Here is a 24,730-nt window from a genome sequence, read left to right as displayed (position 1 = left end):
ATGAGGTCTCACCAAGTTGCCCGGGTGGGTCTCAAACCCGCAGGCTCAGGCAATCCACTCTCCTCAGTCTCCCAAAGCACTGGGATTACAGGCTGAGCCAGGGAGCCTGGCCAACAAGGCTCTTTTTATGGCACACCAGAGGGCAAATGGAACCACGTGGAGTGACTTCAGGCCTGGGTTTAGAAGTAGCACGCCATTTCTGAGTAAGTCACATGGCCACGCCCAAAGTGGTGTGATGAAGTAGAGCCGATCAATTCACTGCATCAGAATCAATTGAGAATGGGTTTTAGGAGTAAAATATCCCGTCCACAGTATCCCTTTTGCCACTTTCGTATTGTCTACTGGGCCTTGTTAGAAAGCATTTACTCTTGGGTTTGTGATTGTTCTTGTTAACTCATCTTCTTTCCTAAAAGAGGAAACAAGGTAGTGGGAAATACAGGTATTGTAGACAGAAAAACTGAAGTCCAGATCCTGTTTCGTCACTTGAATGTCGTGCGATCCTGGCTGCACAACATGTAAGCTCTTTAAGCCATACCTGCTGCGTCAAGAACCTAGCATGACAAGTGACACATGGTTTGCACTCAATAACATGTTAATGGTAAACACAGCAATAGTAAGAATGTCGGAGTGGCGTTGTAAAAAATAAAAATAAAAAGCTGAGCCTGTGATTGAATCCTGGCTCTGCTAATTCACTGTGGACATGAAGGCATAAAATGACTCCCTGCCATTCCCAATCCAGCTCTGAAATTCTGTGCCAAAGACCAGGTGATCTCTGGTCCATTGTGGTGACTGGAGGAATAAGATAATTTCCTATCGAGAGTTTATTCAGCTTTATTCTCTTCAGTTTCTTTCTCATTCAAACTGATGACCATGTAGCCATATATTGTACCAAATTAATACCCTCTCAGAACCCCATATTTAAGTTAATAAGTGAACCCTGAATCATGTCTGAGTTATAACGTAAGCCACGATAATTCTGGCAGATGGAACTTTTTTTTTTTTTTGGCATGGTAATCTTGATTAGTTTTCCCATTCGTGAAATGAAGAGAAGCATTTTGTTTAATACCCCATTAGACTGATGGTGCAGTCCAAAAGTAATAGTGAATTTAAAATAATTTTATAAAAATATTAATTAGAATGCTCATCCAGCTTCTGTGACAGAGGCAAAAAATAACAGCGGCTTAAACAAGATAGAAATTCACATTTCTTTCCCATAACAGTATGAACATGAGCAGTTCAGGATTGAAAATGGCAGCTCTAGGGTGATGGAGACCAAGACTTTTTTATTTTGTGGTCCTGCAACATTAACTACAACATTCTAGCCAGTAGGAAGAAGAAAAGGGGAAGAGAGAGCATGTTGTTTCTTCTTAAGGGCACTACCTGAAAGTTGTATATATATCATTTTTTCTTACATTCCATTGGCCACTACTTAGTCACATGGCCACACCTGTGTGCACAGGAGTCTGGGAGATGTAGACTTTATCTAGCTGGTAATGTGCCCAGTTATCCCTTCTGTAACTGTAGATGCAGAGGAGAATAGATATCGGGGGTAGAATCAGTCTCCAGCATGGAAATATAAAAGCAAAACTAATTAGTTTATGCCAGGTACTTGGCAAAGTCCTGAAGATGACCCTACTTGCATTGTGACTGGGTTTTTCCCACCTACCGGAATTTTGGATGGAGCCTCAATTTCTTGATTTAGAAACCAAAGCCCCCTTGCTTCTGAGTTCATCATGCTTTGTTCTCCCCTTCAGCATCTAGGATGACTCTGTTTTTCTTCCCCTAAACACACCTAGAATGTTGCTCTTTCAGTTTCCACAAGAAATCCTATTTCTTTGAATGCTTTGGGATTATTTGTATGGACTTTGCTTACAATAAGGGGAGCGTCAGGGGAAAGGTAATTCTTTTCCTTTTCTTGGATCAAACAGTTCTGCCCATATCCAGGTTCCTTGGTTTGTGGGTGGCTATTTGCCTTTTAAAACTACTTCTTTTTTCTTTTTTTTAAACTTAATTTAATTTTAAAGATATGGGGTAAAATTCAGGGTGAGATGTACAAGTGACCATCATACAGGTAAAGTTTGGGCCTCCCTTTGGTTCCCACTTTGCCTGGTTTGAGATCAGGCACCCGTGTTGATGTTGTGTCCACCCCCACCCACCCCGGCAGTATCCCGCTACTGCCAACCCCTTTCTTATAAACTTCTGAACACCTGTTAGGTCTGTCTCTCTGTAACAGAGAGAACATCAGAGCTGCGTGGAGCACTTTCTTCTGACATCTAGTGGCCGTGGAGGGGCAGTGCTCGTGGCTGTGAGTACATGGAGAGCGGGGAAGCGATGGGAAAGCGGGTAGTGGGTGAGCGCGGAAACCTGGCCATCGTCAGGCCCGGTGTGTATTCTCGGCACTGTGCCAGAGCTTTGCAGGTGGACTGCCTTTGCCTGTGGCCCAGGATCTAGCGCCGTCCTTCACGAGTTGACAAACATGGGCAGGTGACTTGGGGTGTTAATAATGCCTGCAGGGTGAGGGTGAAATGCGTGAAAAGTATTGTGACACTGTATGACATGAAGTTATCTATGATTTTTTTCCTCTTTTCACTTTAGATTTTTTATACTAACCCTATTGGGCATACCCCGGAGGAACTCAACTCATTCTACAAAAAAGATACCTGCACACGTATGTTTGTTGCAGCTCTATTCACAGTAGCAAAAACGTGGAACCAACCGTGTTGCCTATCGAAGCTGGACTGGATTTTAAAAATGTGGTACATATATGCAGTGGAATATTATGCAACCGTAAAAAAGGACAAACATACGGACTTTGCAATAACTTGGATGGATTTAGCGTCGATCATGCTCAGTGATCTATCACAGAAACAAAGAACAGAGTCTTATATGTTCTCACTCATAAGCGGACCTTGAGCAATTATAATACTATAAGAAAGGGATTGGCAGGAGTGGGAAACTATCAGGGGAGGGGGTAGGATTGGCAGTTGAGGGAAACTGCTAGGCGAGGGAGGGGCACACCTCAACAAGGGTACCTGCGTAATCAATATTTATATACCTAACCCTGAATTTTATCCCACATCTTTATAGTTAAAAAAATGTGTGGGGTCCAATTCAGGGTTAGGTATACAAATGTTCATTATGCAGGTACCCTTGTTGATGAGGTATGCCCTCTCTTCCCCTGACAGTTTCCCCCTACTGCCAATCACTTTCTTATAGTATTATGATAATTGTTCAGGGTCTGCTTTTGAGTGAGAACATGTGGTACTCAGTTATTTGTTTCTGTGATACATCACTCAGTATTATAGACTCTAAGTCCATCCAAGTTGCTGCAAAGTTCATATGTTTGTCCTTCTTTATGGCTGTATAGTATTCCATTGTGTGTATGTACCACTTTTTTCTAATCCAATCCACTTTCGATGGGTAGCACAGTTGGTTCCATGCTTTTGCTATTGTGAGTAATGCTGCAATGATCAAGCATGCGCAGGTATCTTTTTCATACAGCAGTTTGAGTTCCTCTGGGTATATTCCCAGTAGGGGGATTGTGGGGTCATATGGAAGGACGATTTTTAGACCTTTTAGGAATTGCCACACTGGTCATCCTGACCAGAGTTAGGGGGATTGTGGGGTCATATGGAATGTCATTTTCTAGTTCTGTTAATAATCACCACTGTTTCCCATAGAAGTTGAACTAGTTTGCATTTCCACCAACAGTGTAGAAGCATTCCCTTTTCTCCACATCCTTGCCAGCGTCTGATGTCTTTGTTTTATTAATGATGGCCATAGGATGAATTCCATGTTTTCTAAGCCAAATATTAGAATGTGTGTTCTGTCGAGTATGTTTGTACCCATCAGGATGGGAAACAAAGACTATTTACAGTTGGATTGCTTAAGGATTATCTAAATTAGTTATCTGTTGCTTGTATAGCAATATTATCACAAACTTGGTGTCTTAAAGCAAGATGCATTTGTTATCTCATGGTTTCTGGGGGTCAGGAGAACACGTACAGTGTAGTTGGGGCCTCTGTAAGGTTGTAATCAAAGTGTCATCCTAGGCTGTGTTCTCATCTAGGCTTGACTGGGGAAGGTTGTACTTTCAAGCTCACGGGAGTGTTGGCAGCCCTTCCGTCCCTTGAAGTCTCCAGACTGAGGAAGCATTCGGTTGTTTGCTGGCTGTCAGTTGGAAGCCACTCTTAGTTTCTTGCCACTTGGCTTTTTCCTTGTGATAGCTCACAACATGGCAGCCGCCTTCTTCAAAGCCAGCAAGAGAGAGCAGCTCCTAGCAAGATGACGCTATGATCTATGTAATGTCATCGCACACATGGAACCAAGTGCATCCTGTCACTTTTGCCACGTTCTGTGAGTTAGAAGCAGGTTACAAGCCCTCACTCAAGGGGAGGGAATTAGACAAGGCTATGGACACCAGGAGGAAGCCGCCTTCGAGCCTGTCTGCCACATTGCCCTGGGACTGGCGTGCAGGCAGAGATAGGGCTTGCGACACTGAGTCCAGTGAGAGTGACTCAGGGCATGGCAGCTGTCAGGACTTGGGCACTTTCCTTGAGGCTCATGGAGCAGAGATGGCCCCCTCCTTTGGTCTTCTTGGGAGGACCTTTTGAAGGAGGTAAGATTTCAGGAGCTATTTGAATGACCGGAGAGAAGCAGTTCCGTAGACTTCGAAGGAAGGATGGTCTCGACAAGTAGGTTAGGAGGCACTAGAAAGGCAGAAGTGGGAAGACTGAACGTAACGCTCTTTAACAATGGTTCCCAGTGTAGTTTTAACTTGCATCTCGTTGAGGATTAGTGAAGCTGAACATTTTTTCATGTGTCTGTTGTCTTCTTTTGAGAAGTGTCTATTCATATCTTAGTAGGAAAGGGATTGAAAGCAGGAAACTGCGGGGAGGGGGTGGTGGATGGGAAGCTGGGATTGACAGTAGTCGATATCCACCTTGGGAAAAGGAGGCACACCTCATCAATAAGGGTACACGCACAATGAGCACTTGTATACCCAATCCTGAATTGTACCCCACAATTTCAAAATAAAAATTAAAAAAGAAAGAAATGAAAAGCTTAAAAAAAAAAAGGTTCTCAAATGCAGTCTCCTTGTATCAATGAACTATGCCATTCGTTGACTGTGAAGCGTAGCCCACGCAGGTGATTTTTTTTCTCTCCTCTTGCAGGTGTGGCAGTGTGGAGGGAGGATCGAGATCTTACCCTGTTCCCGGATTGCTCACGTAGAGAGACACCACAAGCCTTATGCCTTGGATCTGAGCCCTGCCTTGAGGCGCAATGCTCTGAGAGTGGCTGAAATCTGGATGGATGAGTACAAACATATGGTCTATTTGGCCTGGAACATACCTCTCCAGGTGTGCCTTGGGGTTGAACGGAAGCAGGGGAGAACAAACGAGGAGGTGGCAGTTATGGTGGAGAGCGGGGAGAGGATAAAACCAAAGTGCCACTCCAGCCCTAAAGAAGGAGGGTAAAGTCCTGATGGTGTGATAACAACAATGCTTGATACTCATGTAACAATACCGTACTGTGTTTCAGACACTGCTTTTAATATATTTATTTATTTTTATTTTATTTTATTTTATTTTTTAGAGACAGGGTCTAGCTTTGTCTCTGCCCGGAGTACAGTGGTACGATCACAGTTCACTGTGGCCTTGAACTTGAACTTCTGGGATCAAGTGATCCTCCTGCCTTGGCCTTCCAAGCAGCTGGGACTACAGGTGTGAGCCACCACACTTGGCTAATTTTTAATTTTTTTATAGGGATGGGGTCTTGCTATGTTGCCCAAGCTTGTCTCAAACTCCTGGCCTCAAGGGATCCTTCCACCTCCCTCTAGAGAAATGAGGCCTTGGCCTCCTAGAGAAATGAGATTACAGGCGTGAGCCACCAGAGCCTAGCCTGATTTATATAATAATTAATTTATTGGAAGGCTGAGGCGGAAGGATCGCCGGAGCCCAGCAGGTCGAGGCTGCGGTGGCTGGGAGCAGCCACTGCACTCCAGTTTGGGCGACCGAGTGAGACTCCAACTCAAAATAATAATAATAATAATATAATAATAACAATGTATTTATTATCACAGCATACCTAGAGGGTAGCCTTTATTTTTATGGTTCTAGTTTTACAGATGAGGAAACTGAGACACAGATGTTGGGAGGAACTTGTTTAAGATAATACAGGTAGTAGGATTCAAACCAAGGAGGTGTGGTTTCTAAATTCTGTGTTCTTCATCCTTCTTTTGTAATGGAAGATTCCTTATGGGATGGGATTGGACATAAGGAATCCACTGTTTTAAGAGGACACCAACATGACAGGTGGGATGTGGGGTGGTGGAGGAAACTTTGTAATCTTGCTGGATGCACAAGAATGAGGATGGCCTTTTTGACTAAGCCCACATCTCCTGCCCTGGCTGCCTGAGGTTGGCGTGCTCTGCTGTCTCCTGTTCCTGAGACTGGCTCTGGGCCCACAGGGGAGGAGTCATGTCACTGACAGACTCTTTCTTCCATCACCGTGGATCCTAAAGTCACCTCCAGAAAGCCAGGGAGACAGGATGGTGGGTAACTGGGGCATGGATCTGGAAGGCAAAGTCTGGAAATGACACCAAATAAGGAGCCCCATTAACTTGGGAACACTTAGGTCTGGAGAACGTAAAAGTGTGCACAAGAGCCTGAGCCTTTCTAATTCAAAGCCATCCAAATCCTTCCTTTTGTAACCTAAGCTGCTAATACTCTCCTGCCGTTAGTTCATTGTGTGAAGAGATGAGGGTTTAGTCTGGTGTCTCAGTATAGCAGGTATGATAGGAAAACTGGTCCCTTCCAGAACATCGTTAGTCTTTTTTTATCTACAGAGTCATATTATGATTGTTCCAAGCTGTAAAGGGAATTGTCCCTAAATCATGAACATCTACAGGGAATGAGCTAAACTTTTACAAGCGATGATCTGAAGTGAGCCACAAAGGAAAGTTCTGGAAAGAGGGCAGAGGCACAAACGGTTTCTGCATCTTCTTCATTTTGCCTCTTTCACTTTGATTCTCCACAAATGCCACTTCTAAAACGTCTCCTTAAACTTCCAAATCTTGGTGCCAGAATATTCCTTTCAAATGCTTCTTCTGGTCTTCAGGAGGAGTATTTTGTGCCTCATTGATGTAAATAACATCCCAAAGAGATGCAGTCTTTGTCTGTTTGCTATGGTGAAAAATAAACCTGAGTGGCCCTGCTGCAAGTGTCTGAAACTTTGAGGTTTCTAGGCTTCAGGACTTTCCCACTTTCCCTGGAAGTAGAAGCTATCAAGGCTACCTCACAGGCTATCAGGAAAAATGCTCAGTTCCCTCATGCAGGGCCCATACCCATTGGTGGAATCAAGGAGGTTTCATGGACCAGAGCACAGAGTCGCTTGGTATTTCACTCACAGAACTCCGGGATCGATTATGGAGACATTTCTTCCAGAAGGGCACTCCGGGAGAGACTGAAATGTAAAACTTTTGACTGGTACTTGAAAAATGTTTATCCACTTCTGAAACCGATCAACACCATCGTGGGCTATGGAAGAGTACGTATTAGGAAAATGCATTTCTGATTTCAAATGCTTGACTGTTAAAGACCGACTTGAATCCCATGACTGTCTAGTCAAGGGTTTTCAAATGCATCCTGCCTGGGATTCCTTTTCTACCCTGACCCCTTCCTGAGGTTTTTGACCTTGGACCCTCTGTTTTCTTTCCTCTCTTGTTCCCCGGTCTCCATCTCTGTTCTTTCTCTCTGCTTCCAGGTCTTTTGCAAACTGCAGCCCTTGCCCCCAGCCTCTCGGTTTCTCCACTAACCAGAGTGTGTGGTGGTAGTCTGCGGTGGCAGGCATCCCCAGCAAGTGGGCACCCCAGCGGCACCTCATCTCAGCATCTGTCTGGTTGCCAATGCTTAGAAAATGCCTGGCAGACTCCCAGCTCTCTGCTCCTTTTGTCTGGTAGTTCCTAGAACCCTTGGTGTCCTGGAGAAAATGTACATCCTGGGGAGGTATGGGGCGCTCTTTTCTGCCTCTTTCCAACCATGTTGTTGTATGTTTTGCCCCTGCAGATGAAAAACTCACTGGATGAAAGTGTCTGCCTGGATCAGGGACCTGTCCCAGGCAACACCCCCACCATGCATCACTGCCATCAATTTTATTCACAGGTATCTTTCACAATCCTCCCTGCTCTGACAGAATGAGGTTGTGGTGGCTCAGTTCCTGGCAACCTCTGCCAGATTTGGTCTCAGTGTGAGATGATGGGGAGGCAGGAGCTGAGCATCCTGGGTAAGGATATAAGACCTTCACTTGTACCGAGGCACTTCTTAGTTCGTTGAACAAGCCATGGTATTTCAGGTACAGGTAAGAAGAAAGACTGTACCCTGTTGCATTCATTCTCTTGATGGTATTTTCATGAATAAGTCATCTCTGCTTGCTTCCTTTTCCCCACCTCCCACTGCCCCTTCCATTCTCCCACTGCTCCATGTAAGCCCTGGGAAGTAGACAGGTGGAGACATCTGTACTTCTCCTGTAGAGAAGGAAAGAAAGGGCTAGAAGAGAGAGAGGCTGAGTGGAAGTTCCTTTAGGGGATGAAAGAGCCCGGGCACCAAGTAGAGGGTACAGCCAGCAGACTGTTTTTCCTGAGAATATTTACATCTGTCATCTTACTTTGCACACTGCCCAGGAAGCGAGTGTTAGATTGAGAATATGAAAAGTGTCCTGACAACTGGGCTTATAGTGGCAGCTTCTGATGTTAAGCTATGTTTTTTTTTTCTTCAAAGACAAGCTCCCTCTTTCAGGCAAACCATATTCTGTTGGAGTCCTTGTAGGGAGGGAAGTAGGCTAAGTGCCCCTGCCTGGGCCTGATTTTCTCCCTGGAATCAGCTGGAGACTTGGGCGAAGGAACACATACACTTCACCAGGCCAGCTACAAAGTGTTCCCCTAGTCTTAGACACAGTCTCCTTCAGGAAGCTTTCCATGAGCCACCTGGAGTGGGATGGGTGTTTCTTCCCTGTGCTCTCAGGGCCCCTTTTGTAGCCCTCGTCCCTCCCACCTGCCTCCCACTTGCTTCTTTTTTTTTTTTTTTTTTTGAGTTGGAGTCTCACTCTGTTGCCCAGACTGGAGTGCAGTGGCCGCTCCTGGCCACCACAACCTCCACCTGCTGGGCTCGGGCGATCCCTTCCGCCTCAGCCTTCCAAGTAACCAGAATTACAGGCACGTGCTACCATGCCCAGCTAATTTTTTGATTTATTGTAGAGATGAGGTCTCACCTGCCCAGGTGGGTCTCGAACCCGCAGGCTCAGGCAATCCACTCACCTCGGCCTCCCAAAGGCACGGGATGACAGGCTGAGCCACCGAGCCCGGCCTCACTTGCTTCTTGTTGCCCAGGAAGGTTCAGTACTTCCCATGCAATGGGATGTCTAGAGGACCCAAGAGCAGTCTTCATGCCCTATCTACAGTCAAGGCCTCCCCTCTTGCTGACTGTACTAATGGCAAGTCTCTTTGTTCTCTTTTAGAATGTGTACTATCACCTAACTGGGGAGCTCTATGTGGGAAAACTGATTGCAGAGGAAAATACTAGAGACCGCTGCCTGACAGACCCTGGCAAGGGGGAGAAACCCTCTTTAGAGTCATGTTCCAAGGCAACTAAAAATGGACTGTTCATGTATTGGGATTTTAAACCGGTGAGTCACATGCTTTTTTTAAAAAAAAAAAAATAGGCATACTTAAATATAGTATGAGAGGTTCAGGTTTGATTTGATCGTGTTTTAGAAAAATTTATTTTTGGGGTAGCATGTAGAAAAAAGACTGGAAACAGTGAACTAGGTATAAGACACTGTGTCTTGGCTAAGGCAGGGTGGTAGGGGGTTAAGGAGAAGAAATGTTGGAGTCTGTTGTAGCTGAGTTGCTGAGAGTTTGGGCTCAAATCTTTCGGTCACCATTAGCAAGTTCCTTACCCACTCTGACACACAGTTTCCTCATCTATAAAATGGGGATAATAATATCTCCTTTATAAGGCTGTTGGGAGGATTAAAGGAGATAGTATATGTAAAGTATTTAGCATGGAGCCCAGCACATAGGAGTGTTAGCCGTTGAGATTAACTTTCTTATTAATGATGATCAGAGAGTGTGGAGCACTTAGCTGAAATTTGACAGGGACTAATGTAAAAGTCTTGCCTTCAATTTCAACATCAAATAACCAAGAACAGGGTGGAGGGGATCTGGCAGAATTCACATGACAATGACATGAGGGACCTGGCTGACCACGGTCTGCATGTGAATTTACTGTGGCCGAGGCTGCTGTTCTAGAAGCGTGTGTCTCCTTAGGCCACTTGGGTAGGGATGGGATGTCCTGATGGGAGGAGCTACTTCTCTCTCTGTGGCCATGTCTCTGAATACCTTGGTACTGGACACTAGCTCAGCAATTCCTAACTTTTTAAAGCTAATGATCCTTTCGAGAATTTGCTGCCAGCTATGGACTCCAGGAAAACATCCATATGTACCCACAAGCACAATTTCGCTTGCAATTTCAGAGGATTTTTACATCCTAGATTAAGCCTCCCTGAACTAGACAACATTGATGAGAAGAAGGAAAAGGGACCGGGCGCGATGGCTCATGCCTATAATCCCAGCATTTTGGGAGGCCGAGGTGAGAGGATTGCTTGAGCCCATGGGTTTGAGTCCAGCCTGGGCAACTTGGCGAGACCTCATCTCTACAATAAATAATAATAATAATAATAATAAAATTAGCAGGGCATGGTGGCGTGAGCCTGTAGTTCCACTTACTTAGAAGGCTGAGGCGGAAGAATCACCTGAGTCCAGTAGGTTGAGGCTGTGGTGGCTGTGAGCGTGCCACAGCACTCCAGCCTGAGTGACGGAGGAAGACTCCAACTCAAAAAAAAGGAAGAAGAAGGAAAGTCATCTTGCCTTAAGCTCCAAGTACATGGAACGACGTGTAATTCATGAAAGGCTATGCTCCTCCCACTGTGGGCCCTTTTTTCAGGTGTTATTGTCTCATCCTTTGCTCTGACCTCTCCCTGCCAACACATACACTTCACCAGGCCAGCTACGAAGTGTCCCCCTGGTCTTAGACACTCCCTCCTTCAGGAAGCCTTCCATGAGCCGTCCGGAGTGGGACGGGTGTTTCTTCCCTGTGCTCTCAGGGCCCCTCTTGTAGCCCTCGTCCCTCCCACCTGCCTCCTCACTTGCTTCTTTCCATCACTAGCTGTAAGCTGGAGTCAGGGCTGGGGGTTTGTTGTTTTCTCTCTAGCATCTAGCACAACACCTGGAACACAGCAGGCACTCAACAGATGGGACAAATGGAAGATTGGCAAGGCCAAGAGGCATTCTTTTTATCATTAATGATTATCAGAGAGCGTGGAGCACTGGGCTGAAGTTTGACAGGGACTAATGGAAGGAAAAAGATAACGCTGTCTTCACGAGGAGGAGGGAACAGACGCATTCAGTGTCACAGGAGGGCAGGACTGAGAGCAGTGGAGAGGGATCCGAAGACAGGTTTTTATTTGCTATAAGGAGCCTGGGAAGGGCTTTCTAACAGCTTTGCAGCCTCAGTTGTCCTATAGGAGATTGGGCCACGCAGCGTGGTGGTGACGTCTCTGTCTCTGGCCGTCACCAAGCAAAGCACATCTGAGCATCTGGCAGGCCTAGTGTGAGAAATGTGAGTTTTGGAAGCACTTAATGGCATCTTCTGTGTGAAGAAAATGCTACACATTTACTTTGTTTTTTAGAAATTAATATTCACTTTTTCAGGTTATAAATGAAAGAGTCCTGGTTTTTCCTTAAGCTTTTACATTCAACTTACGAATCTTATTATTTTATCAATAAATCCAGCGGGTTTTCACAATCCCTTTTACAGATGATTTAAAAAATTTAATAAATTAAATTTTCTTAAGTATAAAAAGCTTTATTTATACATCTTACACACAATCCAGTGTATCACACTGTAAGAAATGTAAGAAAAAAGAGAGCCGGGCTCGGTGGCTCAGCCTGTCATCCCGCGCCTTTGGGAGGCTGAGGTGAGTGGATTGCCTGAGCCCGCGGGTTGGAGACCCGCCTGGGCAGCGAGACCTCATCTCTACAATAAATCAAAAAATCAGCTGGGCGTGGTAGCGCGCGCCTGTAATTCCGGCTACTCGGAAGGCTGAGGCAGAAGGATCGCCGGAGCCCAGCAGGTCGAGGTTGCGGTGGCCGGGAGCGGCCACTGCACTACAGTCTGGGGGACAGAGTGAGACTCCAACTCAAAAAAAAAAGAAAAGAAAAAAGAGGATGTTGTCTTCATGAGGAAGACGGAGCGATGCAGTGTCCCAGGAGGGCAGAGCTAAGAACAGTGGATGGAGATTACAATGGCAGGTGTACCCTTAAGAACTTAAATTATCTGACTTTAAGTGAAGTAATTCTTAAGTTTTCTTGAATGCCTCGAAAGGTTTACAAAGTCGGTAAAAATTTCAGTATGTCGCAGATTAAATTTTCTAACTGCATGTTTTAAGGTTGGCATCACAAGTTTGGTCTGTAAGATGCTGAGTTGTCTTAGACACAACAAGTACTTGAAAATAGTAGATATACACAGAATCTTTAGCGAGTATTATGCATTTGATTTCCCTTATGCCTTTACTTTATCCTAAATCCCCTGGGAGTTGAAGATACTGCTTATTCTAAAGACATAATTATACATTTCAAACATTTTGAAGGTTGTCTTGCCAAGGGAATTTTGGAAGACTGCCTTCTCAGCTGACTGAGGTTGCTGATGAAATGAAGATTTTGGCTGGGCATGAGACCCAAACTGTAGGACATCCAGAGAATTTCTGTCTACCATTCTGATGTCTAGGCTGAGTCCCTTTATATGGCCTCTATGTCAAGAACTCCAAAAGTTAAAGAGGGAGGTGTCCGGGCAGTTTACAGGGTATTATCTAATTTCAATTCATTCCATCTGAGTATTATCACATGAAAGTCGAGAGGAAATAGAAAATAAGCCATCCACTATGTCTAAAAGGTCACAATAAATTTTAATAACCAAGAGTTATTGAGCACATACCAGTTATTGAGCATATACCAGGCCTTGGGTTAAGCAGAATCTAATTCAGTCCTTATGAAGTACACGTCTTACAAGAGAAGTGTTATCATTAGCTCTGTCTCACTTATGAAATAACTAAGGTACCGAGAGGTCACATCATTTGCCCAAGGTCACCCAGAGTCATCAGTGCCTAGCATTCAGGCACAGACTTCTAACCACCTTGCATCATCACCTCTTTGCTTGATAATTTGATTCTAAAAGGTGGGCGGGGAGCGAGAACTCTCTGAAATATTGGTTTAAAAAGTTGGTAGACTCAGGTGAGTGGATTGCCTGAGCCCGTGGGTTCGAGACCCACCTGGGCAACTTGGTGAGAACTCATCTCTACAATAAACAAAAAAATTAGCCAGGCGTGGTAGCATGCCTGTAGTTCCAGCTCCTTGGGAGGCTGAGGTGGAAGGATCACCAGAGCCCAGCAGGTCGAGGCTGCGGTGGCCGGGAGCGGCCGCTGTACTCCAGTCTGGGCGACAGAGTGAGACTCCGACTCAAAAAATAAAAAATAAGAAGTTGGTAGAGTTAAGGTTTGCTTTTTAATTTTTTTTCGTCCCTCTAAGATTGTGACATTTGGATATATTTAAAGGTAGTAGAAAAGGACTCAGCAAAGAAGGAAAACTAAAGGACAATGTTAGACAGAAAAGAGCTTCTCCTGTGTCAAGAATAGTCGCGGCTCAGAGCCCCGTGGAGTCTGCTGGCGGCCGAGATGAGGAGGGACGGCTCCTTTGAGATTGTCCACTAGGCACTGTCCTCAGAAACACTGAGGCTTTCAGGCGAGGCAGACTGACTAGAAGGCATGGTCTTCTCAGCATTTAGTGAAAGCGAGCATCAAGAGGTGGGGACCGAGAGCAGAGTGTGCTGAAGAGGCCTGGACAAGTAGCCCCGAGGAGTAAGCCGAGCTCTGAGGCCTGGTTACTGCAGGTGCGCTTAGTAGCTAGGCCTGCTCGGTGGTGGCTCTTGTCCAGGAGTGCTCTGTGGTCTAGAAGCAGGGTCCAAGAGAAAGGAACAGTGGTGGAGAAGTTCCAGAATCTGGAGCATCGCCCTGAGGGACCGATGCTGGATGTGTCCCTCCAGGAAGAAAGAGTGGTGATGGGAGGCAGGGGAACCCAGGGGCAGACCAATTTAGGGGTCTGAATTTAGGGGTTGTTGGGGGCAGTTTGTGACTGGAAGAGGTGAAAGGCAGGGGGGCGACAGTGAGAGATTTGGCCACGTTAGAGCTGCAGCCTTAGTTGGTGTTCACCACCTGGTGGCAGTTTGTCTGAAGGGAAACAGTGAGGTCAGGTCTTCTCATTCACGGTCAAGATGGATGCTGTGAACTCCAAGGATGATAGTGGAAGGTGAGTGGGAAAAGGGGAAACAGCCTGACCCACGCACCGGTGTGGATCGTGTGCGTGATTCCAGCAAAGGGGTGGAGAGAGCTGGGAGCAGAGGGCAGGGCCAGGAGGGATGGTAGTCTGGACAGACGGCAGGATCATCCGTTGTGAAAGCAAGGAGGAAGGAGTTGGGGGCTGGGGAGCACGTGGGAATGAAGGGAAGGATGGCCCCTCCTTTCTCTTCTCCCATCGGAATGGGCAGCGGCAGAGACGAACTAAGATTTATTGCACATCTCATGTGTCAGGCACAAGATGCTCCATCAGTACGAACTCTCATGTTCATCTTAATATTAACTCTAAACCCATTCTACAGACGAGGACATTGAGACTTGAAGAGTTAGGTCATTTGCCCAAGGCCAAGTCGTTTGTAGAGCCCTGATTTTTCAGCACTAAATCCCATGATGTTTTCAGTCGTGAGCCTTGGTGAAGTCCCCGGGACAGGAGAGACAGAAAATGGGCTGAGATTCATTTTTTTTTTTTGAGTTGGAGTCTCACTCCGTAGCCCAGACGGAAGTGCAGTGGCACACTCCCGGCCACCGCATCCTCGACCTGCTGGGCTCCAGCAATCCTTCCGCCTCAGCCTTCCGAGTAGCCGGAATTACAGGCATGCGCTACCACGCCCGGCTGATTATTTTTTATTTATTGTAGAGATGAGGTCTCGCCAAGTTGCCTGGGCAGGTCTCGAACCCATGGGCTCAGGCAATCCACTTGCCTTGGCCTCTCAAAGTGCTGGGATGACAGGCTGAGCCACCGAGCCTGGCCGGGCTAAGATTCTTGAATGTGGCTTTTGCTCCAAGCCCACAACACAGTCTCAGTGAGGAGGAATCAAGGTAAAGGTGACCCTGCCGGGTGTCATGAGCTCAGGGGTGAGAGCACGACAAAGAAGGCCAAGTAGAGAAGCCACAGCTCCCCAAGATGCCCTCACGTCACACCGGTGGGTACTCACCCGACACTTCCATCTCAGGAGAGGTGAGGGTGTTATGCGAATCAGCCCACATGGCTTTGCTGGGGTAGAGGAAGCACAGGGTGACATAATCCTATTCTTGCTTCCTTTTCTCCCTGGGTGACTGCGGAGCATCGAGGGAGCCCTCAAGCACGTGGCTGGCCATCGCAGACAGAGCGGGAGAAGAGAGATGATGCGTTCCTAGGGCATTTCAAGACCCTGACTCTCTCTCTCCTCCCATCCAGGGAGAAGCCGTCATAAATAGGGACACCAAGCGGTGTCTGGAGATCCAGAGGGAAGCCTCGGGCACCTACGTGCTTGTGCTCCAGACCTGCACCACGCAAGTGTGGGGGATACAACACACCGTCGGGAACTGGGGTCAGACCAGTGTCAGAGAGCCTCACCAGGGAACACCAGCTCTTGCAGATAGAATGACTTCTACGACTTCTACGGCTTCTACTCCCAACGCTACTCATAGTGGGAGAGGGTGAGAGAAAGAAAGCGTGTGTGTGTGTGTGTGTGTGTGTGTGTGTGTGTGTGTGTGTGTGTGTGTGTGGCGGCTTCAGGTGAGGCCCGTGCATGGGCCGGGATGTCTCTGCTGGTACTCCGACCACCTCGTCCCCAGCCACCCTGGGAAGGTCGTGATAGGTATCCAATGCCATTCTCGGAAACTCCCTGAAATAACCCGCATCCTCTGGCTGTTACGTGGGGGGAGAAGGGGGAGGATGGAAGTTTATCTTTGACTTCTGCCCACGCTGTTTAGCTTTCCTTCCAGACAGCTACCGTCGCCATCTGTCCCACACCTCCTCCCCAGCTCGTCTGCCCGGGACTCCCCAGACTGCTGGGGCTGTGGCACGTGAGAGGCTGGGTTGCCCTCAGTCCGGCAGCACGACGGTTGCTCCGGTGGCACCGATTCTCCCTCCATTCTGTGCTGTCCTGAGCAATGAAGCAGACGGACCAGGGACTTTGAAACAGTTCTCCGTTCATCTCCCCACAGCCGTCTCCTTGGATGACCTGTCTCTCCTAAAGCGATTTTCGAGATTGGGGCGAGGAGAAGAGGCACCTCATCCCAGCTCTTCAAGGGACCCTGCCTCAAGAATGGTAGCAAAATCCCGGGCTGTCAGTCTCTCTCTAAGTCGTAACCTAAGCCACAAGCCTCAACCTTTAATGACTTGATCACCTCTTTTCTCCTATTACCCCTGCATGTGATGGAGACAATAAGGCTCGACACAGGAGGGTATCACTTGGTGGGGGCAAAGAACAGATTGCAGACAAAAGCTTCGAGCCAGGAGGTCTACTGGCTGTTCACTGTATAAATGCTTCCCACCAGTTGGTGAGCTGGAAAGCTATATCCTGGGCTGCCCATTTCTGGCAAGGTCTTGGAGGCTGATGGGGCTGGTTGTCACAGTGGCAGGATGGTTCCGTGAGTGTGGTGTGTTATGGGCCCACCCTTCAAGCCCGTGCTTCCGGGACATTTTCTTCAGAAGGCTCCTTTTTCTTCTGAGGGCATCTGGGAATGATTCTGGAAATTATCTGGTTTCCTTTTGGCATTAGCCAGGCAAGACACTGGGAATTTAGCACAGAATTAAGTAGACTTTTGAAAATAAACTTTTAAAAGTGCAAGTTGGCCGGGTGTGGTGGCTCACGCCTATAATCCCAGCACCTTGGGAGGCTGAGGTGAGAGGATTGCCTGAGCCCATGGATTCGAGACCAGCCTGGCCAACTTGGTGGGACCGCATCTCTACCATAAATAAAAAAAAAAATTAGCTGAGCATGTGCCTGTAGTTCCAGCTATTTGGAAGACAGAGGTGGAAGGATCATCTAAACCCAGCAGGTCAAGGCTATGGGGGTAGTGAGCGTGCCACTGTACTCCAGCCTGGGTGAAAAAGAGTGAGACTCCAACTCAAAAATCAATCAATCAATCAATCTTATAATAAATAAATAAAAGTGTTCAAGTCCTAAGTGCACAGCTTAATAAATGTTCCACACACATCCATTTCAATAACTAAAACATTACCACAGATAAGATTTTTAAAAAAAATTTTAAAGATGGGGTACAGTTAGGGTTAGGTATACAAATGTTCATTATGCAGGTACCCTTGTTGATGGGGGTACGCCCCTCCCTCCCCTGGCGGTTTCCCTCAGCTGCCAATCCCATACCCCCGCCCCCCCGGCAGTTTCCCACTACTGCCAATCCCTTTCTTATAGTATTATGATAGTTGTTCAAGATTTGCTTATGAGTGAGAACATATGGTACTCTGTTCTTTATTTCTGTGATTGATCACTGAGTATGATAGACTCTAAATCCATCCAAGTTGCTGCAAAGTCCATGTTTGTTCTTCTTTATGACTGCATAATATTCCATTTACCACAGATAAGATTTAATTTGAAAAAATCAATGACTAGGATAAATGTTAAACAAATGGATAACGTCTAGATTTTGACTGGCAAATTGAAAGGAAAATGCAATTCATAGCAAAGTTTTGAAAAACCATGTATCCAACAGAGAGATGAAAAATAGGACACAATATCCTTAAACGTATGAAAAGATGTTTAACCCATCCCATAGCTAAAGAAATGCAAATTGAAATTGCACCGAGATAACTTTTCAGTTAAATTGGTGAAAATTAAAAAGTAGGACAGCACATTCTGTTGGCAGGGCTATGGGAAACAGGCAATCTCATGCATCAACGGTAGGGATGCAAACTGGTACAATCCTCTTGGAGGGATATTTAGCAATATCTAAGAATACCATATGTGCATTTTCTATTTGTGCCGGCAATTCCACCTCTAGAGATTTACCTCCAAAATAAAAAAACACTTATGAACAGAGTAATTATTTGCAGTATGGATTGCAACTGAAAAGTGTTGGCAAAAAACCTATATGGGCCGACATCAGAGAGTGGTTGAACACATCCACGTGATGGAGTGCTATGCAGCTATGAAGAAAGAACAAGGGTCATTTCTTTAAACGGATGTAGTGTCATATCAATACTTAAGTGACCAAAGGAAAACATCATCTATAGTAAATTTACCCTTTTTTGGTAAGAAATAAGGGGAAAATATACATGTATCTATTCATTTCTGTAAAGTGAAGACATGTAAGAAGGATAAGCTAGAAACTAACAAGATTGATTGCAATGAGTGGTGGTGGCTGGAAATAAGGGTGAAAATTAGAACAACAGGATAGAAGGGACATGGGAGGAGTGCCGTTTCTCTAAATATACTTTTTATAGTTTTGGCTTTTAGAACACTATGTATTTTATACACTTCAAGTATAGATACACAAAATCAATGAAGATAGAGAGAAACCCAAAATGGAGTATAAACAAAAGTAAGTGAACCTAACTATATTTTAAATGAATATACTCATGCACGCACACATGGAGTGCACCTAGTATCCAGCATCTGGATCTTGTTTCTAAATAAATTCCAGTAAAAAGAATGAGGGCTTCTTGGAGAAAGCAGTGATATAGGGCTGGGGCTAGGACATCCTCCCATGTTAGAAAGCAAGAAACTGCTCAAAGAACAATGCCCACAGACACATGTCACAAACCACAACACCCAGGTGGAAGGGGCTTTCGCCGGCCAAATGTGAGACGATTTGAGCACTGAAATAAATAATGATCATTTTAAATATCACCAGTTGTTGGGCAAATGGATCTCATGTTCCTCTTGATCTGATATGCCAAGAAGAAATCAACATTGCTTCTATGGTATTTCTGCCAAAAAACAAGAACCAAAACCCATAGTCCTGAGAAAGCTTCAGTTCTTCAAAGGAAACGGTCTGTTTCAAAAAAGGAGGAACTGATCCAGACCGAAGAGACTAAACAGACACCACAACTAAATGTATAATGTGAGCCCGGATTGAATCCTGGACCTGAGGGGATGTTTTCCCCCCTTTGATTTATAAAGGACAGCAATAGACAATAGGTGAGATTTGAATAAGATGTGTCAATTAATTGATAGTACTGTATCAATGTAACTTTCCTGATTTTGATATTGTACTGTGGTTCTATAAGAGAATGTTCTTGATTTTTCCAAATAATCACTGGATGGAGTGGGGGAAAGGGGTATTACCTCTGAGATTAGATTAGATAGATAGATGATAGATAGATAGAGGATAGATAGATAGATAGATAGAGGATAGATAGATAGATAGATAGATAGATAGATAGATAGATAGATCGAGCAATAGATAGATTAGACAGAGTATTGGATAAACGGATGGATGAATGCATGGACAGATAGAGCAATATTTAGTTTACATGAAGTGATGGATGCATAGATCGACAGACAGATAGATAAGATAGATAGGCAACTAGATTGACAGTTGGAACAGGGAGTGATAAAGCAAATATGCTCAAGTGAATCTGGATGAATGTAAAGCACATACAAAAATTATTTGAACTATATGCAGCTTTTCTGTAAGTCTGGGATTGTTTGGAAATAAAAATAAAAAAAAATTGAAGCAAACTCAAACCCAAACCGCCTATCTAAACAGACATTAAATATCTCTTCCCAATAAACTGCAAGAAATAGCAGCTTAATACAAGTTCGGTGGCTTTGTTCTCTAGAGGAAACCTGTGATTCTCTCCCATCCATAAGTGAGGAAAGCTTCTTGGGCTTCCCTGGCTTCCCTGAGGTCCCGAGTTTCCTCCAGCAGCTCAGTTCAGCAGGGTAGCCTGTTAGTTGTGACAAGGAGGGCGTTGATTTGCTTCCTTGGCCCCCAAACCACCTATCCATTGTATGTCTAGGGTTCGACATGGATTCTGCTTCTCTGGTCACTGCCTCCTTCTAGCCTTCACTGTCCAGGGCATGTGAAGGTCATCTCTGTTGCCATCTTTAGTCTAGTCGGGAAACTGTTTCCTTGGCAACCAAATTAATTATCCACTGACTCCCTCTCTTTGATTTCTGGGAACATTGGAGTTGGAGTTCCCATCTAAACAACAGTAGATACGATTGGCATTAGCTAGTCAATGACCTTAACGAGTATGAAAAGCACCAAAACGCCAACATGGAAGTCTGTGTTTGCTCCCCTTATTGGATCTCTGGAGTTGTGGAATCACCTGCCCCCTCACTTGGGCTCAGAGAGTGAAAATCCCTGGGGTGTCCTGCAATGGTTATCTTCTCCCCACCCCACATGACCTCGGGGCCTCCCGATGCCCCTACCTTATTCATCCTGTCATGGGGATAAGCCATACCTACAAAACGCTCCTCTCTTCTTGTCCCCTAAGTTCCACGTTTGTTTTCTCTTTTCACCTCCCCAAAACTGAAATTACAAAACCAACTCTCTGTCTTGTCTTTGCTTGCTCCCGCCCCCATATCCCCCACTTCAAACAGAAATCCCAGGCATGCCGCTTGAATCTGTCCCTTTCTTTACTGGAGTCTCCACTTCCCTAGGATTCTGTCACTTTTCCAAAGGAAGCAGGACCTGGAGACCCAGGGGTCACTACTATCAGGTGCCAGGTTGTCCCTCTTCTGCAGATCCTAAGCACCGTACCCACCAGGTTTGGGTATGGCAACTCTCTCTCCAGGGTGAGCAACTTTCTTATCTGTGTGTGGTCTAAGGGATACAGGGCTGAGAGCAGTAACACTTGTAACACGCTGAGAGCCTGGTGACTTTGAAGCTAATGTCTTACAGAGTTTCTTTATTTGCAATAAATTTTTACCGTAGGAAATGTACTTTTAGCTAATGTCCTGAACTTAAGGAAATTTGTGAAGTTCTTTTACAGAGATGAAATGAAGTAAAGTTCATTATCACTAGGGCTGATGGGTAAAATCAATTGCTCATGACTTTGTTACAATATGAACAAACAGTTTTCCCTCATAGATATTTTAGCAAATAAAGTTTCATGGAGCAAACTTGTTTAAGATTGCAAACCTACCATCCTTAGAGAACTATAGAAACCAAATCTCTCAATAGTACCAGAAGGCTGTTTGGCCTCCTTAGCAAAAAAGACTTGGGCAGAAACTCAACTTTATGACAACGAAATAAGAAATAGGTTCAGTTCTAACTTTAATTGTTAAAAACAAATACGCCAATATTTCCTAATATTTCCCTTCTCTCTCTAACAAGTCACGATGGCTAGGTCAGGACTTGTCCTTTCAAAGTGATTTGTCAATCTCCTTCCGTTCTTTGAAGTCTCGTCATTGACTTCTAATGAGCCTGGTGCTTCTGCTTCCAATGCATTTTCTAACCAAGGGTAAACTGAAGAAGATGGGCTCATGCTTTCCTAGTCCACAGAGCCTTTGTCTTGGGACTGGCTGCAGTCCCCACGTCCCAGAAATGCCCCCCTCATCAAAGTCCCTACCCCTGTTTCCAGAGCACCCACTGGTGGCCCTTCCCTGTGGGTACCCAGCACACCTTGACCAGTTTTTTCACATGAGAATTCCTTCTCAGCATGGTTTGGGAAAATGTCATTTTCCCAAATCTCAAATTCCAAGAAAAACTCATTAAAAAATTGGGAAAACAGGGACAAGTGTTAGCATTCTCCTGTGAGGATTAAAACTTTGCAAGTGACAGAGATATGTTACTGGTTCGAAGTAAACCACTGATGTCCAGTAGAACTCAAGAGCAGGAAACACAGACACATCCAAGATCAAGGGTGATTTTTCAGAAAGTGGGACAGTAGTTCCAAGAAAAAAAAAAAGCAGCTGTGATCCAATAAGTGGGTCCTCCTTATATAAACAATTACCATGTTATAAATGTGTGCTTGTGATCTGTCTGCTTCTAATGGTGAGTGACTATTGCAAATACAATACATATTAAATTTGTATGCATAATGCATTCTATACAAATATTTATACAAATCTTATGAATGGTGTCCCGAGAAATAACAAGTTGTTTTTAAATTGGCATTTTCAACTGCGATTCTTTCTGACTCGTGCTGCTAACCTTAATAAGATATCCTGATGTTACATTATTTGAATATACACAGTCATGTTTGCTGGAATTTTCCAGAGTTTAAATATTTGCTACAGACCACAATTTTTGTAACTATTGCCGAACTTAATATTTCTTACTTAGGAAACAACTTTCTAGATGTTCACACTAATAAATAAAGAGTATAATTAATTTTAGAAATACTTAAAGAATAACTTATGATTGGGGGAATTTCTGAGAGTTCTAATTTTTTATTCCTGAATTCCAAAGATAATATCTATTGGGAATCATTAAAAAGACTACCTGAGCACTGCTTAAACCTACCAGACGACCTCCATTCATTACTCTGGGTTCTTCATTAAACAGGAATCTTTCAGGTATTTTTAATAAGAATATTGTGCTTTTCCCATTTTTTTTAAACGAAGTCTTTTCAAACGCTTTTGATAAAATAATATTCCTCACAGTCTTTGGTGTATATTCTGTGCTTGGCCTTGAGAGGTGGGTCTGGTGAATGGCAGGCAGCCGAGACACAGGGTCTGGTGGGTCCCCACTGGGTCACAGTGGTTCTCATGAGGGTAACAATCTCCAACAATTGGTTTCCAGTGACTTCTCAGTCTTCAAGAGCGTCTCTCCAGGGCAGGAGCACTCTGTGGACAACAGCGTGCACTCAAGATGGGGTAGAGAGCAACATACGCTTCCCCTCTGATGGGTGGGAAAAGGGGAAATTTAAGAATTCAGGTTATAGATTTAAGAATGCAGCTCTGGAGAAGAGCTCTGAAAAGGGACTGATTCCCACCTGTGGAACTCCCTTGTCTCCTTTGAGCCTTTTGGAAGCAGGGAGGATTCCTTTAGACCCTGATAAGAAGCATCCTTAAGAAGTGAAGGCATCTCAACTACCTCACCCCTATGGTCTGAACTCTCTGCAGTCAAGTTCGAGAAAGGGGTGGGAGGGGAGGAGAGGAGAGGAGAGGAGAGGAGAGAGATGGCAGGGTGGGGGTGGGGTGGATCTCAGTTACTTGGGCAATAGCCACGGATACTGCCTAATGCTGCTCTCCCAGGGACAATCGGCCCACACGGCAGACTTCTGGCCCTCTTGGGCTTTTCCAAACACGCTGCTTGTGCACAGAGGAGTTTGGAAAAATAAAAGCAATCCGGAGCCACTTCCATCCAAAAGGCAAGGAAGGGAGGTTCTTAAGAGAGCAGCCAAGATGCCTGTGAGAGAGAGAGGGTAGCTGAAGCCGGGTTGGGCCTCTTTGGGCAGACAGACCAGCTGGCTGGTCGCTCCCTGAATGCGACGTGGTACAATAAACAGGCCACTGCTCTGAAATCCAGCTCCCCCTGGCCCTGTGGTGGGGTGGTCTGCAAATCCAGCGATGGAGAGACTTCACTTCTGCCATGCTTTGGAATAGCACTCCCAGCCAAGGTCTTGCCAGCCCACTGTCTGTGTCTGCCCCATCCTTAGATCCTCTTGGCTTTGGGGAAGATCAAAGGTTCTCACTCCTCTTGGCCAGAAGCCTCAGAGAGACATTTGTAGGAGTCTTTTCATGGCAGGCTCCTGGTTACCGGAATTTGAAAACCTGGCTGTGAACACGAATTTCAGGCCAGCTGTTGGCACTAAGGTTATAACAGGGATCAACGTTTACCTTCCCCCACCCCCTTTTAAGTCAAATATGGAGAAACTCCACTTGGCAGTGCTTTTGCCTGAAATAGCAACAGGAAGAGAGACAAATACCCCAAGTTTTAAAAAAGAAAACTTTACGAGAATCAGAGATTCTCTTATAGTGCTGTTTTAAGAAGTAACACCTTTAACTCTGTCATCATATCCCTGATGTTTTTGATTATAAATGGGCCACTAGACGGGGTGTGTATGTCAGTTGTAAAGCCACAGCTGGGATTTTTTTTTTTAAAGCGTCGTTAAAGACACATCGCCAGATAGAAAGTTTAATTAAACCCATGAGTCAGAAAGTAAGGAAGGCCAAGGCAAATATGCTCTCCGCAGGTGTGGCTCTGGGGACAGGAAAGGGGAGTGACTGCTTGCCTTGAAGCTGGGTGTTCTTACTCCTGTCTGGAAGGGACTTTGCAATGTTGTGTTTTTCTTTGGAAGACTTGTGTCCTCAAAGAAGCCACACCCTGTTTACTTTCTTTGAGACACACTTTCTCCTGCTTCCTACCCCTGGGGTCTAAGTGGAGAGAAAAAGGACCATTTGAGTTTGGAGTTCAGGCTTCATATCTGCTGGATGCATGGCCTAGACATACCAAGGTGGCGCCCATGTTGTCATGCTTCTTTTGAGTTTTATGGGTTTCTTCTTTTTGTTTCCACCTACAGTCCTAATTTTCTTTTTCTTTTTTTCTTATCCCACACTTGGCCGAATCAAGCTGAATGGGGCAGAAAGGGAAGCAGGACCTCTGGGAATCAAGGGTAGGGCTGGAAGGGGTGGGGCTGGAGTGG

The 24,730-nt window shown here is 45.3% G+C and overlaps 1 protein-coding gene across 1 annotated transcript in view; it reads left to right on the top strand.

Moving 5' to 3' along the window:
• Positions 1-15,886, top strand: part of GALNT8 (polypeptide N-acetylgalactosaminyltransferase 8) — a 47,261-nt gene extending 31,375 nt beyond the window's left edge. Inside the window, exons 7-11 of the mRNA XM_021718338.1 lie at positions 5,175-5,360; positions 7,411-7,548; positions 8,067-8,162; positions 9,514-9,681; positions 15,641-15,886. Of these exons, the coding sequence (XP_021574013.1) occupies positions 5,175-5,360; positions 7,411-7,548; positions 8,067-8,162; positions 9,514-9,681; positions 15,641-15,886 (834 nt within the window). The remainder of the gene's footprint in view (positions 1-5,174; positions 5,361-7,410; positions 7,549-8,066; positions 8,163-9,513; positions 9,682-15,640) is intronic.
• Positions 15,887-24,730: the final 8,844 nt, after the last annotated feature.

The sequence above is a fragment of the Carlito syrichta genome, unplaced genomic scaffold (assembly GCF_000164805.1).
Source record: "Carlito syrichta isolate Samal-C Ts95f unplaced genomic scaffold, Tarsius_syrichta-2.0.1 Scaffold312093, whole genome shotgun sequence".
In the NCBI taxonomy this organism is placed as follows: Eukaryota; Metazoa; Chordata; class Mammalia; order Primates; family Tarsiidae; genus Carlito; species Carlito syrichta.
This window is presented reverse-complemented; position numbering and strand designations above follow the sequence as displayed.